At 46.7% G+C, this 17,856-nt stretch overlaps 1 protein-coding gene across 3 annotated transcripts in view; it reads right to left on the reverse strand.

The window, feature by feature from the left end:
* RUNX1 (RUNX family transcription factor 1) overlaps nucleotides 1–17,856 on the reverse strand; it is a 176,495-nt gene that overhangs the window by 152,850 nt on the left and 5,789 nt on the right. The window contains exon 1 of one of the 3 annotated variants that reach the window (XM_075771508.1): nucleotides 4,868–4,917. The exons of the other annotated variants lie outside the window; for them this stretch is intronic. Within the exon in view, the coding sequence (XP_075627623.1) occupies nucleotides 4,868–4,901 (34 nt within the window). The 5' untranslated portion in view covers nucleotides 4,902–4,917. Of the gene's footprint in view, nucleotides 1–4,867; nucleotides 4,918–17,856 lie in introns of those variants that run through there. 3 annotated transcript variants of the gene reach the window in all.

Below are 17,856 nucleotides of genomic sequence, written 5' to 3' on the forward strand. Positions count from 1 at the left end.
ACAAGCAGGCTGTGCAACACCGCCTGTTTCCTGATTTACTCGGTAGCAAGCTTACCGGAGGCTGATTCATGGTAATTCATAGAGTTCAGGCACTTGCATTTCAGGGACTTTTAAAAATATATGATCTAGCACTGCATAAAAATCTCCCGACTACCCAGAGGTGTTCACCAAGCACACAACAAGCAGCCTTTGCCCTGCGGTTTCTAGAAAGCCATGCATCCAGACCACCAGCACCAACCACATAACGCATCTAGAGTAAGCAACCTGGCTTTGCAAACCAGATAAGGACAGCATGGGCAGCAATCTCTGTACACTCCCTGTTGCACTGAGAGCTGATGAGGATGTGAGCCAGGTTTGATTCCTTAGTCAATGCCTTAGTCTACCATGGGTTTGCTGTGCGTGCCGAGCAGCTCAGCTTAACTCAAGGCTTATCCAGCAACTGTCTCCTCTCAAGCAAGATCCTTCCTGGCTCCTCTTTCACTCACATCCTGCTCTTAAAATGACAAGGAACAGGTATGTGAATTCCCCTTTCTCCTTTAAAGACACGCCAGATATTAGCCGGGTTCTCTAAGGAGGGATATACCTTTGCTGCTTCTGCTTCAACTGATTGGTGCACAGAGGGTTTGCACTTCCAGGTTTGCCAATACTGGCATAGTCTTTGTGGCTTCCCAAGCAATGCAATGAACTTCAAGCATCTTTAGAAAAGAGGGGTGCCCATTCATTTGAGCCCTGGCCTTCACCAAAAGAGCTGATTTAGAAGAGCTGACTGTAGCAGCTGCCAAAATATCTTTCATCCCAAAACACTGCCTTTTTGGGGTGGCTTTGCATCTAGATAACCAGGGATATTCACAAATACTCTAGGAGGTATTTATCTTCATTTAAAGGGATGGTCTGAAAGTGCCGCAAAGGCTTTGTGATGAATTCTCCAGTAGAGGTGATACCTCCTGGGTTTTAATGAAATCCCTGTGGAATGGCTCTGTCAGGCTAGTCATTAATACAAGCCATCTTCTGTATGGCTTTCTGTTCCAAAACCAAAATATTCTGTGACAGCAACACATGACAGAGGTGTTTAATAGTTACACTTATCCTTTAGCTAGTCCTGTAAGGGAAACAGACTTAGTTTTGACAGTAGCTTGAGTTAACAAATAATGGCTTTTGTGGTCATCTGAGTGGAAAACCTTTATCAGAAGAAAGCCATTTGTATTGAAAATTAGGTGGTAGAGAATAGATAATGATGCACCATGCAGTCTGTTTTAAAACCTACTGATAGAAGTTCATGGTTCATGCCTAAGCAACTCTTCTCTTGAGGGTCAGAAATGTAAAACACAAGCTTTAAGTTTTTCCGTACAGCTTAAACTGGAAGCTCTGATCTGAGCTTGCAAACTTGAAATCCTAAAGCTGAACCTAACCCTTGGAGTATGAGAGTTTGTGCTGAATCAGGAGAGGCAGAGCTTTACAGGGACCTCTGCATGAGGAGGCTTGAGGCAGAGCCCCCTCAGTAGACTGCAGGTACATGGTTAAATCCAGTAATCCTTTTAGGATGCTATTTTTATATGAATCAAAATTGCAGTCTGAACTGCACACCTCAGCCAAAACAAAGGATGGCCATCTCATGCCTACAGCAGGCTTTAGTTGAACTTCAACATTTTAAGATTTGTCATGCTTCTTTCCAACCCTAGCTCTGTTACTGCATTTTAGTAAAGAAATGCATTCTAGGAAGAAGACTAAAAAAAAATAAATAAAAAACCCCAAGGTGCTGGGTCCAGGAAAGGCCCATCCACAAGTGGAGACACAAACTTTTACCCATGCACCATCAGGTCTTTAGTCCTGCACCATGCTCCTCTCCCCCCCCCCCCCCCCAACCCAGTTGCTAATTTTGGGAGGTGAGGGTGGCACTACTGCAATTCTCTGCTCCTCTGTCCAGTGCAAAAAAAAGACATCTTGGGAATAAGGCAAAACAAATGTGAAACGCTGTTGGAAAAAATTAGGTCAGCTAGCCCTATCTGTGGCCCAGCAGAGTACCCCATTTACCTCCAGCCTGCCTATCGTCAGCAACCAAGGAATGGTTGTGGTGGAATTAGTGGTGTATGTGGCTTTCGCCTTCCCACAAGAGAAAACCTAATACTTTTAACAGCTTCACTTTCTATGAAACTCATTGGGGCAAACGGCATCACATTCACACTTCTGGTAACTACAAGATGAAATCAAAGCTAATCACGGCACCATAAAGTCAAAGCCACTGACTATGGTTGTCTTCTAAGGAGCAGCTTCTTCCACTCATAGAAGAGAAAGGGTAAATAAAAGCAAACCAAACTGATTGCTGGCAACAGATAAAGATACTAAAAGTCTCCTTTTGGAGGACCTGTGCCAAGAGGTACCAAATGCCAACTCGAGGCACCCAGGAAGGACAGCTCTGCACTGCATCCTCCAGGGAAGAGCCATGACTATTTGTATGTGCTCAGGAGGACCCCGATTCACACGCACACCTGGCAGGTTCATCACAGAAGGCACGGCCTGGGATTACCGCGGTGCTGGCGGGGGAACGGGGAGAGAAACACACGCAGTGCCTGTTAGCTCTGCAGCGCCTGGCGCGCCGCACTCTTCCTCTGATCCTCACGTAGACATGGCAGCAAGCAGCGCAGCCGCATACCTGTGGTGCTCCCTTGGCAGGATAAAGACAGGCTCGCAGCCCGCCCCACCCTGCTTATCACCCGCCTTTTAGGATCAAAGGGCTGAATGCACCACTCTTCAGCCTATGGCACCCCATGCTGTCACCCAACCATTCAGGAGATTTTTTTCAAACAAATGCCTCTACCCTTCCCCTGTGCTGCCCTCACTTTGCGGCACACCTGCCATACTGTCTCGCCATGCCCCTCCAAGTCTTCTTTTCCTGTGGTACCTACAAAAACTTGGCGTGAGCTGCTGCGGTGTTAGAGCACCGGCTAACCTGCCAGCCTGTTTTGGCTGCCTGCATGTCCATTTGTTGTCTCTGGCTTTTTTCTTTTAAGCTGAGAAACTGTCTGAGGCAGGGATGCTTTCTTTCATCTGCTTTTGCGCAGCACCCAGCCCAGCGAGGAGAGCTAGTTTCAGTTCCAAATAACGTGATTATTGCCTACTCCGATTTTGGGAGGTAGATGTGAATTGAAAGGAGGGGGTGAAGGGCAGAGGAATGTAAAACAGAATATTTAGGGCTTTACTTGGGCTGGGTGAGGATGGTTCTCCCCAGAGGGCAGCCCCCTGTGAGGGCTCTGTGCCCTCAGCTCATCTCAGACCTTTCCTTCCCACCTTCCATCCCTGCCTCCTCCTTGCCCTCATGCAGGCTCCTTCTCAGCGCTGGAGCAGGCACTCTGGACATCCTGCTCCATCCCTGTCCACCTAGCAGATCCACACACAGGACTAAGCGCCCAAAACATAGGGGTCACAACACCTCAGAGGATGCTCTGAGCCAGCCGCAGGGAGAAAGGCATCTCCCCCAGGCCAGGTCCAATTTGGGGCTTTATACAGAGGTCCACTGAAAAGCTTTGTTATAGGCTGATTTGGGCCAGTCTTCAACATCCAAGTGGTGATGTAAGTACCAGCACTGAAGCTCCCGGCTCACATAGCTGTCATTGTGGGGCTACAGAAGAAGCCACTTTCTCCTCCTGGCTCCCCCTCACAGCCATGCCCTGCAAAACCACCACCCCCCGCACCTCCATGCGCTCCCCCCACATGTGGCACAGTGTGGCACCATCACACGCGTCGGTTCCTGGCGGGACCCGGGCACGGGCTGCAGGGCTGCTGTGCTTACTGCACTCCCTTGGCATAGACCGAGCTGGTGATCTGGGGAGTGTTTAGCAAGAAGGCTCGAGAAAGGCAGCTTGGAGAGCTAGTCCTTGGACGAGTAATGAGTACACGGCATGGTCAGTGCATCCTGCAAACACTTACAGGGTGTAAAATACAGAAGAGGTATTATTTAGGGCGTGAAGTAAATGAAATACAATGTGTATACACATAGTGTAAGGACATGCCTATACATACACACACGCACATATGTATCTCTATATTGTACACTGAGAACATACATTCATAAACTATACTAGTTTATACTAAGTAGGCAACTTAGATGAAAAGAGAAACTTGCTGAATGCTGAGGAAAAATCCCTAACCATAAATTGTCCCAGCGAATGACCTAAGGGGAGGGATGGAAAGAATCCTTATTACTACAGCATTCAAAACCCATCAGAGTAAGTACCCTACAACTCTTAAACTCTGCCTTGTAAAAGCTTTGTCTGGATAACCTGGAAGTTTCTCCATTCTTTATCTTTGAGGGGGCACAAAAGGCTTCAGCAAAAGCAAGCCACGCACCAAAAGGCTATCTTTTTGTGCCAGCAAAATAAAAAGCTATCACAATGCGTAAAGGAACAGCGTCTCTATGAAGCGAGGGCAGCGATGCCATAGCCCTGGTCGCTGCCTGGCCGGAGTGCCTGGGATGGGCATTCGGTGCGCTCGCGGCAGTTGGGCGCAGGTCCCTGTGGGACCCCGGTCTCAGGGGGATCCTCTGTCACCTTGGGGTGCATGGAGTGGAAAGGGGGATGAGACCGAGGTTGTTTATCACATCCTGACTCCATATTCAAAGACAAGGAAAACAAGCACTGGAAAACTGCCACACTGGCTCCAGCTGCTGTTTGTAGCAACTTTTGCTAATTGGCTCCAACAGCTAAAAAGGCAGCTCACTATTTGCCCTGTTCTCCAGGTATGCTCTGTGGCAAGGGAAGGAAAGTCTGAAAAAGGAAAGAAGCTTTCATACCCTAAACCAATCTTTTTTTAAGATAAACCAATGCAGATGGGTTACTAAATACAGTCGGTCATGTATATTTTGCTTACTTACCAATAAATGACACAGGAAAGAACACTTTCTTCATTTTCTGTCACTTAAAAAAGGACTGAAGCACTAAACAAATAAACTGAAGTCAGTAAGTTTGATCCAGCAGTAGTTTCTCGTGAATCCAAATTCTACTTTCTCATCACAACTTGCTAGCTATGCTGAGAGATGCCACAGGAAGCCCTGAGACTTAGAGTGACTGAGGGAGTGGGATGTGCAAGTTACTCTAAAGCCTATCGGTGGTGGCTTGCCTAGGTTTCTTTTGAAGATCCCAGTCTAAATGCTTGCTAACATGCGAGTATCAATGCCCTTCTAATGCCTGAGCTCTGCAGAAAAATTTCTTGGGGGTTTCCCACTTACAAGGCAAAGAAAAATCATGAGCATATACCCGTGGTCCAGGCAGGGAGGAAGACTGGAGGTTCACACTCCCAGAAAATGTGTCACCAGATGGGAGGGAGAGGGGAAGCGACCGAAGGGCAGTGCTGGCCACGGTGCCTCCACGGTGGGACAACACAGCGGGTGACGGGGCAGTAAGCTGCCTCAGACGGGGACATCTTGTGATGCTCCCACTGAGAGCGGAGCTCTTGCAAGGAGCCGGGGCCAGGAAAGGTCTTGCACCGGGAAGGAGCAGAGGGGAGAGGAGCGTGCACACACATGGGGAGAGAGCCCACACAGCACCGAGCCCCAGGAGGGCCTGAAGGATCCCAGTATTGGGGCTGAAATGAGGCAGGCTGCAACAGGGACAGAAACAAAAAAAAGCCCCAACCACATTTGAGCACTTTTGTTGCAGCTAGGAGAGAAGTAAAAGCATGGGCGGAGAGTAATTTGTAGAGACCGAGGCGACTTCAGACAGCCTTCCCTTACAGAGGGTTCTCTAACTTCCTCCACGCACTTGTGCGACTGACGTTAGCTCTTGACAAAACCATTTTTATCTTTTTGTTTCATTTCATGCTTCTCACAAACCAAGTTTTAACAGTACTGGTACAGTAAGCCCATACCCTTTGACTATCTTCGATTCGGTTTCTTGGTTGTAAATTCTTCAGGGTGCTTTCCCATATGTTTGTATGTCTCCTAGCTCAGCAGTGGAGTGTGTTAGTAAAAAGAAAGAGGCAAAGTCACAGGAAAAACTGTGAAACTCAAAAGCTAGTGGTTTTGGCAGCATTTGAAATTAAAATGCTGTCCACACTTTTATTATTACCCTTTTACAAGAACAAAGTGAATTGAGATTTGAAGAAATTTTCCAATGTATTTTTTCCTGAAAATCAAATTCCCTACCAGAAGCCCATCTTTTATCAAATGAAAAAAAAAATTATCAGAATTATGTAACTGATGCTGATAAGAATGCTGGTCAAGTTGTTTTAAACAGGCATGTCCTGAGATATCTTTCTGGAGAAAGAGCGCTCTGATAGTATTGATGAATTTTATGCAAATCTCAAGAAAAATTACATTTTTGGTTGAAGAAAGAAACCTCCTTTTCTGCTAGCCCCAGCATTCTGATCAGACAGAAAGACTGAAAAGCCATTTATGTTAATACATGGCTGAACCCTAAGGTGAGAAGTTCGAACCCGAGCAAACCTAAGTGATGGGAAGCCCAGTGAATGCCCCGGCTTCCCACAAGTGTCCAGCGCCTTGGTAGCCTGTGCATCTGTGAGATTGAGCTTGAGCTTTCTAAGCCATACATGTGTGCTTAGCTTTGAAGGAGTGAGTAGCACCATTTACATAGTTGTTCACAAAGTCAAGGCTCCTCGTGCTGCCAACTGAAACCACGCACGCACGTTTGCACGCACTTCACCACCATAAAAGGGTTCCCATCAGACTCAAGGCAACCGGCGATGGTCATGCCAATAAAGTCACGCACAGTTGCAGAACTGGGGGTGGGGTGTATGTGGGGGTGGGTTCTAGATCTGCATTGCACTAGGATTTAAATACAGATCTATTTGCCTAACTGCAGGCCTCTGAGCCCCAAAATGCTTTTCTCTTTGCGTTGCCAATTCTGGTCTCCTCTGAAAGTGCTCTGAACGTGGGATTAAATGAAGCCTTGTAAAGTGCTCCAAGATCTCGGGCTGAGGAGCGCTGGCAGGGAGGCAGGCGAGGTGCAAGCTTACGGAAGCCCAAGCCGTGACAGATACACACTTTTAAGAGCACACACTTGCAGCCACCGTCTCGAAAGCCGGGCCCTATCCCCCTGCTCAGCCCTGCGGTGTCCCACCCCCCACCCCAGGACACAGCAGCGCCCAGCCGCCCCTCGCGCACCGTTTATGGCAGGGGAGGGACCTTTTGAGAAACAGGCGAGTAACCGAAAAAATGCGGCAGAACTCAACAGCAAGTAACGGCGGCGGGAAAAAGCGCGAAACAGGAAAGCGCCGGCGAGGCTCATGCCGTCCCCCACGCCGGTGCTCGTCGGGGACGGAACTGCTGCAAAAGCGACGCAGGGCTGTTATCAGCCCCGCGCAGGGGCTGCGGTTTGCTCGCTCTCGCAACCCTTCTTCAACTGTCACTTGTTTTTCAACAAACAGGATGCCTCTGCTTAGGCTGACAGCTTCCCCGTAACTTTGGGGCAAGGGGTGACACGGGTCCTTCTCGCTGCCCTGGGGCCGCTCGGCTCTCTTCCCCGGGGAGGGCGGCTTCAGGTGCACCCCAGGCAGGGAGCCATGGAGGGGACAGACCTATCTCCTTCCTGCAGCCCCCCGCTGATGAGCAAAACAAGAAGCGTGCGGTACAGGCTTGGCTACATCGGAGAGGAAAGGCGGAGCTTCCATCTTTCTCGCTTTTTTTTAATTATTCCGTCTAAAAGCAGTTATTAAGGAAGTGCTTGTGCTACTTTTAGGCACCAAGGGCACATCCAAGCTGCTCACCTCCTCTCCAGTCTGTGCAGCAGTCACTGACGTCCCATGGCACGATGGCCGCAGGGACGTGGAGAGCACAATTTCTTTGCTACGCAGTCCCCCTGCACAGGCTGGAGTGAAGGCACAAGGCAGGACTGGTTGAATGGAGATGCTACCAGAGGAGGCAAAGGAGCGACTCACAGCCAGCAGCACCAGAGCCTGTGGCAGAGCCAGGGCTCCTGACACCATTGCTGGGGAGCTCCTGTGGCTCGTTTTCACCCCAGCGTTACTAAAAACCCTGCACCAAGCTTGGCTGCTCAGGCTCCTCAAGAAGCATATTCTGTTTTTCAAGGTCGCTTGGGCTATCCTATGGAGAAGCCTGCTGTCTCTGCAAACAGGCGAGGTACCAGTCTGGGTTTCTACTCAGAAGTTAGATATGGGAAAAGCAAAACACGCTCTGCCTCTGGTCTGATAATCGCTCTGCCAAAGGTTAGCCTCTGTCAGCAGAGGCGGAGCCTGTGCCAACGGCAGAGCAGGCTTTGCAGTAGGGCTGCAGCAGGGCTCTCTAACCTGCAAGATTTTCTGGTGCTGCCCGGTGGTCTGGCAGATAAACACTAGAGAAAGCAGAAAAAAATATTGCTCTAGAATTAATTTTTTTTTAAAAAAATGAAGGTTTCCTTTAGAAAGACTTTCTGCAAAAAAAAAAAAGAAAAAACACTTCTAAAGTGATGCATAGTTTCTTCTCACGTCTCCCTGTCCCACAATACCAATCTCCAGCTTTGCTGGACCCCAGGATGTTTTTAGGGGGTCTCCAAGCAGTGTTGTTTCCAGTTGGGTTGGTATGACTGAACTGTACCGTACTCCTGCTCTCCCTGCCCATGGCCACCCCCCTGCTCTGCTGGCACAGGGAGGTGCAAAGCATCATCTACTGCCAAGATGGTGCTAAGTCAGGCTGGAGAAAACTCTAGTGCACCTCTCCTCCTGGATCTGAAGTTCTAACGAGCTGAACAAGTCTTGTATCACAAATTGTTTGTCAGCTAGTCTTATTTCTTTTCCTGTTCCCATATTGTCCACAAGCAGCTCATAATATTTTCAAGTTTTCTTGCTGCTCAAAAGTAACTGGAAAACATTTTTTCCTGGATTTTCTTTATGGTTCGCTGTTTGAACTGGATTGCCCAGCTGCAGCTGGAGATGTACAATATCTGGGCCCTGAAATAATGAGAGTAATGCTAAGGCAACTTTCTGAAGAAAACATCTGCTTGATCAAACTTCAAATTCAAAGTAAACAAGCGATCATTTTGTAGATAGTGGGACTCAGATCTGCAAGTAAAAAAAAATTGAGGTTCTGTTTCCACTTTTCTCTCCCTCGCACTTCTGATATGACCGCTCTTCCCTGGTTCTTCAGCCATGAAGATGAGGAAAGTGCTATTCCCAGAGCAGTTTAAGCAGCTTCTGAGTGCATTTGACTACCTTTGTGTATTACCTTGGCCCAGTGCACGCCAAACTGAACTGCAAATCTCCTTTATCAGCCTGCTTTTCTGTGGAGGCAGTGCTTATGTGATCGCTCCCATTCTTTCCGCACTTCTCCTAGCTTTTCTGGTTTGTGGGCCAACTTTAACTAAATTTGATAGAGCAGAAGTGGTCTTAAATTCCTACAGCTTTCACAAAACATGGCAGCAGCAGAGAGGCTCTGTCAGCGCTCCCAGCTGAAGGGTGCCCAAGAGAGATTTTAGAGATTCCTCAAGAAGAAAAAAACTTTTGATCAGATTAAAGCCTTATCGGTTGCTAGAGAATGCAGCCACAAGACTCATGTCTGTAGGAAATCAGCCTTCACTAGTTCTGCCTAGGACAGCATGTCTTGGCTTTTTAAATGCATCAAACTAGACTTGAATTCAGAATGAGGGCTGCTTCCGTCTGAAATTTTACCATAAACCCAACATTTCCATGGAGAAGATTTTTAGTGGTTTTGCATGCTTTCAATCAAATGACCCAAATTAGCTTTTTGAAATTTCCCGGTGAAGCAAGCCTTACCCAGAAAAGAACATGACAAATTCTCATGAGAAGTTTCCCACAGCCCCAGTAGCATGAAAGCTTTTTACCACATTACACTGCTTGTGGGGAAGGCCCACATTAACAACACAATGAGAGCATTTGGATTTAATAGAGTTAATATACACAGCGTAATTACCTATAGTGTTTGAGGCAGATCTCAATCCATCTCTATCCTAAGTGCTTCCCCAAAAATTCCTTAACAATATGACAAGAACACTTATGAAGTCACTGATCACATCATTAGCATCCACTGTTGCTCAAGACAGGTCTTGGTATGCTCCAGTTTCAACTATCTCCCAAATAATAACACTAAAGAAATCTCATGTTAGCATCCTGAAGTTGCATGGGGCTCAGGCATAGTAACACAGAGGCCCAACACTGAGTATCCTAAAGAAAGTAACTACTAATGCTGCAAAGGGCTTCTGGTTTGGTGGAGGCCATACCCCGTGCTGGGCTGATGTCCCCTGCAGAACACAAGCCAGCATGATTAGTATTATTTATTTATTGTAAGGCACACTGAAAGGTAATGCTACAGTAAGATTGAAAAAGAAAAAAAATATCCTGCAGGTATAATCTTTAGTACTTGAAGCAACCCTTTAGCTTAATGTCCTCATCACTTTTTATCTACCACATCATAACTTTCATCAGAACTCTGACAAGCTGCCTACCAAGTTTCACATCCATTAGTGTATGCTAAACATGAAAATGTAAGAGGCTAAGAAACTACTCTAGAAATACTTCTCTTTTCCTACCTCTGTTCTCCCTCCTACACCCAGCACACACCACCTTCGAGCTTTGCATTGATTTCATTGCATCACCAGAATTAAACCAACTGGCTAAGTCTCATGCAGAAGCCTTCTGAGAGAGGCTTGAACAAGGAAAACAAGAACCCACAGAAACACACACCTGTTGATCCCATGGCACCCTATGCATAGTGTAATAAACTTGAGATTTCAGGGAAAAAAAATCAGAAACCTTGTAGATGTATTCACCACTTCTTACATAGAAAGGACCAAATACACAACATGCTGTCTCAGGACTATCTGCAAGCTTAGCAATTAAAGAGTAGGATTGCATACCAGCACCACAATAAGCCAGTCCTTCCATCCCTTTCTGACTTTCTGTGTCAACTGGAAAGGGATGGGGCTGCAGACAGCACAATTAAAGGGGGCCGGTACCAGGTGCTGGTCACAGAAGCGTGGTTTCTTTCGGCCACCTGTATCCAACTAATTCTAACCAAAGTGGGAAGACAACAATGAAGAAAAGGTCAATAATTTAATAAGCTGGTAGGATGACGTTATGAGCAGGGGACTTAATTCAAACACTGAGCTTCTAAAAACACCCAAACAAATGCCAGTGGGTTATTCTCGGAGAACAACCTGTGGGACTTGCCTATATTGCATTACTCTGGCTCTGGCTGGCTGGCTGGCAAAGGCAGCTCCAAGCACCTGTGTCTCAAATGTCAGCAGCTGGGGCTGGTGTCTCTGTCACCCACCGATCCCCCAAAATCGTGTCAGCTACAATTGGTTGTGAGTATGCCATTCAAGCTGGAAAATCCAATACCTAGTGGAAATAGTCCAGTGTCCCAGAGGTTTGCTGAGGAAAAGTACCTTTGCTAATACAAGGGCTTAATCAGGCACGCTGCTTCTGCCACACACTAGAATACTTCTTCCCCTTCTTGCGCTCTTCCTGACTTTCTCACTCTCCCTTCTGAGCTGGGTTCTGGAAAGAAATGCTTGGTATGGATTTTTTCATGCATATTCCTTAGCAGTTAAATATATGATCTATTTTTTTTTTTTTCCCTTCACTATGTGGTAACTGAAGGCATTTTGGTCTCCAGATGCAGAAATGAAAACTAGCAGCAAAATTAGCAATGTAAGTAAGTCATACACTAAAAATGTTTGGGTTAATTTGTTCGCGGCAAATGTTGCAAACAGCAGCATTCTATAAAAACCTCAATGACAAGGTAGTTTGTTTTCTTACCAAGGAAAAATAAGTTAGGGAAACTTTGCTACAGCTAATTATCTCCTAAAATAGGACAGCTAATGTTTTCATATAGGCTATATTTCTAATTCTGATTTCAATCTCTCTTTGAACTGCAGTTTCAAATAAGGAATGCCTTAATGTTGCTTGTATTTCCTGCGAGGAAAAAAAAATTCCAACAAGACCTTGCAAGAAAAGGGGCTGAGATGTTAACAAGTGAGGAACTTCAGACAGAAAGGAATTTGGGGAACAGTGAAAAGGATTTCCTTGAAAAGAAGTTGGAATCTGACAACAAATTTCTGTTAAATCATATTTTGTATGCTTTTTTACCAAGACGGCTGCATGAACAAGTTGTATTAGCCTGACCCTTCAGAGGAGGCTACAGTTTTAGGCAGGAATGCTCAGTTACTGGCTTAAGTCATGTACATGGGAGAAAATGTACCGAGCTGGCACCTCGTGTCGCAGGGGTTAGCTGTGCGTAAGTGCCGCTCGGTCGGCAGCTGCGTGACTTGTGCAGGGAAGTCTCTGCTGCAGGGGCTGCGGGGTATGCTGGGATTTGTTCAGGAACAAGCTGGAGGCTGAGCCGTATTTGCTCAAGATATTAGCAAATAATAAATGAGAGCAAGTTTGACACAGAGAGAATAATTCATAAGCTGAAGATGAAAATAGTGCTGAAAAATTGTTTGTCATGAAAGGGTCTTTCTCCTCCCCCTCCTTACTTTATCTGGCCCAGGGTTGTGAAGCCAAACCCCGCCGCTGCCATGACGGAGCAAATTTACTGTTTACCTGTAGCTACTGTGGAGCAAAATGTGAGATTTTGCTCTTACTTCTGAACAGAGTGGAGGATGGGTGGAGATGCCCGATGGGGAAGCCATCTCCCAGCCATACGGCAGGACGCCCAGGCCTGGGCAGGAGCGGGGGCAGCCCTGGCTCCCCAATGCCCTTTGCAGGCCTTCCCAAAAGTAGCAGGCAGAGTGAGGGTGCTGTCTTTGTCCAGCCGTAGCCCTGAGCTTGTATGACACCGCCTAATCCCTCCGGACACAGCGGGGTTCTGTTGTATTTCCTAATCCCTCTGGCTAGAGTGGGCTTTTCTGAAGGCTGAAAGAGGATATGAGGCAGCCTGAAAAACCTCCGACCACTTCTGTTTAAATAGCGCTTTTGATCTCCAATTGGTGCGGTTTAGTCAAAGCAGCAACACACCGAAACCTGCAGGACGCGGGCCTACAGAGCTGCTTTGTGCCCGGCTCCGCGCGGGCCGGGGATGTGCCCGAAGCATGGAGCTGCTGGAGGGAGGGAAGGAGCGGGAGGGGGCTGCCCTAATGAGCCTGTGAAAAGGAGCCGACCTGTTAGCAGGCAGCTGGAAATGCGATCCCTAACTTGCACGGTGCCATTTTTTATTCAGCAGCTCTTGCGAGCATGCCAAAAAGGGCAGAAAGTGCTGGGACGCTGCTCAAAAGAAAAGGCAGGTTGCGGCACAGAAGGGGAGCCAGTCTCAGCCCACCGTATTTCATGTTGTTAACACCTTTATCTGGAGGAGAACAGCCATCACAGGTCTCATCCAATGGCCAAGGATGTCATCCAAGTCTTTCCACTGGTTTCGTTGGCTCTTGGATCAGGTGCCACGTACACAAAATGTTGGGCTGCTTTAATTGCCCCAGTAAAATGTGAACCTACAGCACCTTTCCTTGTATAGACATCTGTCTAATGACATAACTTCACCCCACAGGGGAGCTGTAAATGCCTCTTTCTGTTGTTACATGTCTAGTTACAGCAGATCACTCTCCCAAATGGGAATGGACTTACAAAAGTGGTCATACTGGTAAAGATTATTCCTATGTAGTAAAGGAAAGAAGCTGTTTGGGGCTAATGTAGCTTTTCTGCTGCATAGTGTAAAGCAGATGCACCTTAAAACATCAGTACAAAATAATATCACTCCTCAAAAGTAGTACTCAAAGTTGTTTGGACTGTGTATAAAACTGTAAAAAAATTACTATTTGCATTGCAATCCCTATTAGGAGGGAACGCCCACAACAATAAAAGTTCTGATTGTTACACTAAAAGTGGTTCACCACTTTTGAACTCAAGAAGTTTATCCTATCACTTTTTTTTTTACCTAGGCAAACCAGTCACATTCTTTAGTTTCCACAATAGCCCAAAATACTGTACTTGAAACACCTCATTTCATTTAGAAAAGCAAATAATTTTCTCCAGTGCAGCGAGGTGCAGACAGAATAAATTCCTGTTCATATAAGAGACCTGAATCTTGGTTTTAATATGCAAGTTATTTTATGCTTAGTGTAAAAAATGCGTGGGTGTTTAGCACCATATATTATCACTTTTTACAGGCTTGGTGCAGAAGGTAAAGAGAGAATCATTGCAAAGACTAAGATTTCTTTTTTCCTTTCAGAAGCGGCCATCTCTCCAGGCTGCATTGGTGGAGGTCCTTAGAAAGCACGTGGGGGGCAAACCACACAGGTTGTATGACCCCCAGGCTTGGGTTTAGATGAAATGGTGGCAACAAAACAGGAATCAGGTTGGTGTAGAAGCGTGGTCAGTGATCTGGTGGATGTAGGTCTGCTTAGGACCCCGCATGAAGTAACCTCTGCAGCTCCCTGCCCTGGAGTCCGCAGAGATGCAATGGACAAAGTGGTACTGAATTTCTTTGCAAAGCGTTTGGATGATGTATATAGGATCAATTAAACCTCTCTATATTGCAGTAACTGATTCGCCGACCCCTGTGCAAATGGGGTTAATGAGGTCTTAACTTGAGTGTATCTTCCAGATATGAATTCTGTTACACCAAGCCTATGCAAACCCCAAAGTTCATTTACATATAGGTCCTGAAAAACAGAAGCATTTTACAGAAGTCTGATATTATCTAGTAACTGTATTGTAAAATAAATTGCATTTTGTAGGTATTGGGTGTAGCATGTAGTTTCATGTCAGTATCCTGCTCAGGATGACGTGCAACATGGACAAATGGTCAGCAGCCATGGCAGCCTTGCTGTGTGGAGATTGACCATACAGGTGAGGCCTCCTCCTCGTTGCTGTGGATAGTATGCCATAAATAATTGATCCACAGCAATATTTCCCGAGTAAAAGAGACAAAAACATTCATTCTCAAGCCATAGTTCTGCCAGCTGGAGTCACATGAATTACACTTGCACCTTAACGCTACGTTTCTTTCAGCCCCCATGTCAACACTGGCGTTCAGAGTTCACCTCCTGTCTTATTCACAACTTCATGTTTTTCTTGTAGGTTTCTTTGTTCTTAAAGGACAAACCGAGCCCCACTGCAGTTGATGGCCATTTTGTCCCTGTCTAGGACATTATTATCCTAAGAATTGGCTCTGGGGCATGCTTTCTGCTCCTGGTCATGTCTACAGAGAAAAGGGGAAGTGTGCCTGCAGGCATGTGGGAGTAAAGCAGTGCTAGCTTAAATCAACCCAGCTCATATAATAACAGTAGTGAAACCCCAGAGGTATGTCTCTCGCCCCCGCTCACCACCACGGTGTGTACTGACGTCTTCCAGGGTTTGGCTGGTGGTGACTTCCACCCATGCGATTGCATCTGCCTGCGTTAGCCTTGCTAGACAGATGAAAGCCTTCATTTTGCTGTGCCAGCTTGCCTTCCACTACCCTTTGATACTGCAGCAAGTATAAATAGAGACCTGAGCGCTGGCAGGCCAGGAAGCTGGTCTCCCCACTGCAGAGGCTGTGACACCCCACTCTCAGCCCTCGCTCAGCACGCTCGCAGCGCTTACCTTCGCCAAAGCAGGCAACTGCAAGGCACTTTAGCAACCCTTACAGAGCTTGCTCGGCATCCTTCAGTGTTTGTTCAAGGCTTCTGTAAGTGCCCCGATACCTCTGAGGCATGCACGTGGCCATGCCATGACACAGGTGTATGCCATAAAACCAGCTAGAAAATGGACTTATGAGAGATGCAGGCGGTGCGGAGGCTGAGAAGGTGCAAGGCATTTGTTACAGAGGAGACAGGATGCTCAGCCCTGCGCTGTACCGCTTCACCCTGAACCTGCAAGGTATTTCGCAAACGGTCATCTTTCTCTTTCAAAGACCACAAAAAGGCACTTGAAGGCCTGGGTCAATGCCTTCTGAGGCTGCTGATTTGACGAGGATCCCAGGGCTTGCCCTAAGTACAGCTGAGTGAAATGCTTACAGCAAATCACATAAAACTTGACAAGTTTCAAGTTTCCTCGCACTGTATTCACGGAAAGATTTGTAAGGGAGGTAAGCCTTTCAACTTACAGTCAAAACCCTACCTAAGGGCAGCTTCTGAGCACATCTCAAAATCACAGCTTCAGTGTGAAACCAGACAACAGAAAACACACTGCAAGACAAAATACTCAGAAGGCAAAAGAAAAAGCCCCAAGCCCCTGACTCGGACTGCTTTTGGGTTCACTGGAATCAGAAACTCAAAACAAAAAGCACAAGCTGAACAAAAAACAACAGATAGATCAAAGCCGGAGAAAATGTTCTCACAGATCTTTGTGAAGTGAAACTACCAAACTTCACAGAGTTTCAATTGCGAGCAGAAGTGGTGAGCCCTGTGGACAGTATTAGGGATGAATTGGAAACTCTACTAGGTAGCAGCTACAGTCACGCTCTACTTCCATGCTTTCACAGTCAGTTCTTCTATGCCTTTTTTTTTTTTTTTTTTTTTTTGCTTATTTCAATTGTCTCAATACATCTGTATAGAGAATGTGATGTTTTGGACTAAAATGTATCTTGGTCATAAGCCCAGGCCCTACCTTGCTGGGAGCTAAGTGTAAGAAAAGGCAATTCTTTTGAAAACTGATTACATTGGGAATCTGTATATATAATTTCTAGTCTCCTTTCCACTGGCAGCAAGAATAACGTGTCTTGCATTCAGTATTGCTGTGGATATGCTGGTGCACGCATGGACTTAACCAAAGTACTGTGGACCTTTGTAGGTGCGATACTGCTCCAAACAGCACCACTGTTGTTACCCCGTGCAGTTCATTAATAGACTTCAGAGAGGAGATATCCCTACTACTCATCTACTATTTGGGAAGCTGACTCAATTCTATACAAATATTATCCATCCTCTTAAGATGACAGAAGAGGTAATGAAGTAGTGTAATGTTTTCTTGTCCTTCTCTCAGACCAGTGATTCACCGAGCCAGTGGTCTGTCTCTCTCCGCGGCCAGTACCAGATGTCACAGAGGAAGCCACAATTCATTTTGCAGATGACAGACCTGCTTACATGGGAAGCTTTCTTTCCAAGTTTTAACAGAGATTGGTTTGTGCTGTGGAATACGGCAGTGAAAGACGAAAGGAGAACTTAACCCTTCCAAAGCTTTTTTTTCTTTACCTGTCTGGTACCTGTTGAGAAACTGTTACTTATATACAGACCCAGCTGTTTTAAGGATCCTGCTAAACTCTTGGTTTCAATGGTATTTTACAGCAATGAGTTCTATGCTGTAATCACCCACTGTTTAAAAAAAATTTCCACCATACCTTGCCCCAATGACTAAGCACAGAGAAAGGAATAGGAGTGAGTGGGTGAGCTGACTATCAGAGTTGTTTCAGGAAAAACCAAACAAACAGAAAACACAAGTAAATAAATAAAAATGGAACAAAAGTACTGAGCAAGCACATCCTTGCACACTGCAATCAGCAGGAACACAGAAAATCCGTCAGGCTCCTGCCCCTGCAGTGAAGGGGTTGCGTGGCCCGTCCTGAGCTGCCCCACTGCATGCGGGACTGCCTCCTCCCTGTGCACAGCCTGATGCTCATGGCAGCCACCCCACCCAAAACGCTGCACGCCCGCATTTAAACTCACACAGTCCGGGAGGCCTGTGCTGGCACGGGGAAGACAGAGATGCCAGGTGGGATTTGGATTCAGGTGGTCCCTCTCCAGCCAGTCTCAATCCGTCCTCTTAACCAGAGCCAGAGCTACTTCTTCCTTGCCCTCCTGCCGGGGCTGCTGGACCCGTACTGCTGCCCAGCAGCCCATCAGGCACCCACACATTTTGGCACAAGCAGCCCAAGCTTCTGATGGAGGTCAGAAGCTGTGTGGTGCAGCCCTCCTCCTCCACCAAGCTACCAGGGCCAGACAGGTACTCTGTGGCAGCCTCCTCCGTGCAAATCCTTGC

The sequence above is a fragment of the Balearica regulorum genome, chromosome 1, assembly GCF_011004875.1.
Source record: "Balearica regulorum gibbericeps isolate bBalReg1 chromosome 1, bBalReg1.pri, whole genome shotgun sequence".
Lineage (NCBI taxonomy): Eukaryota > Metazoa > Chordata > Aves > Gruiformes > Gruidae > Balearica > Balearica regulorum.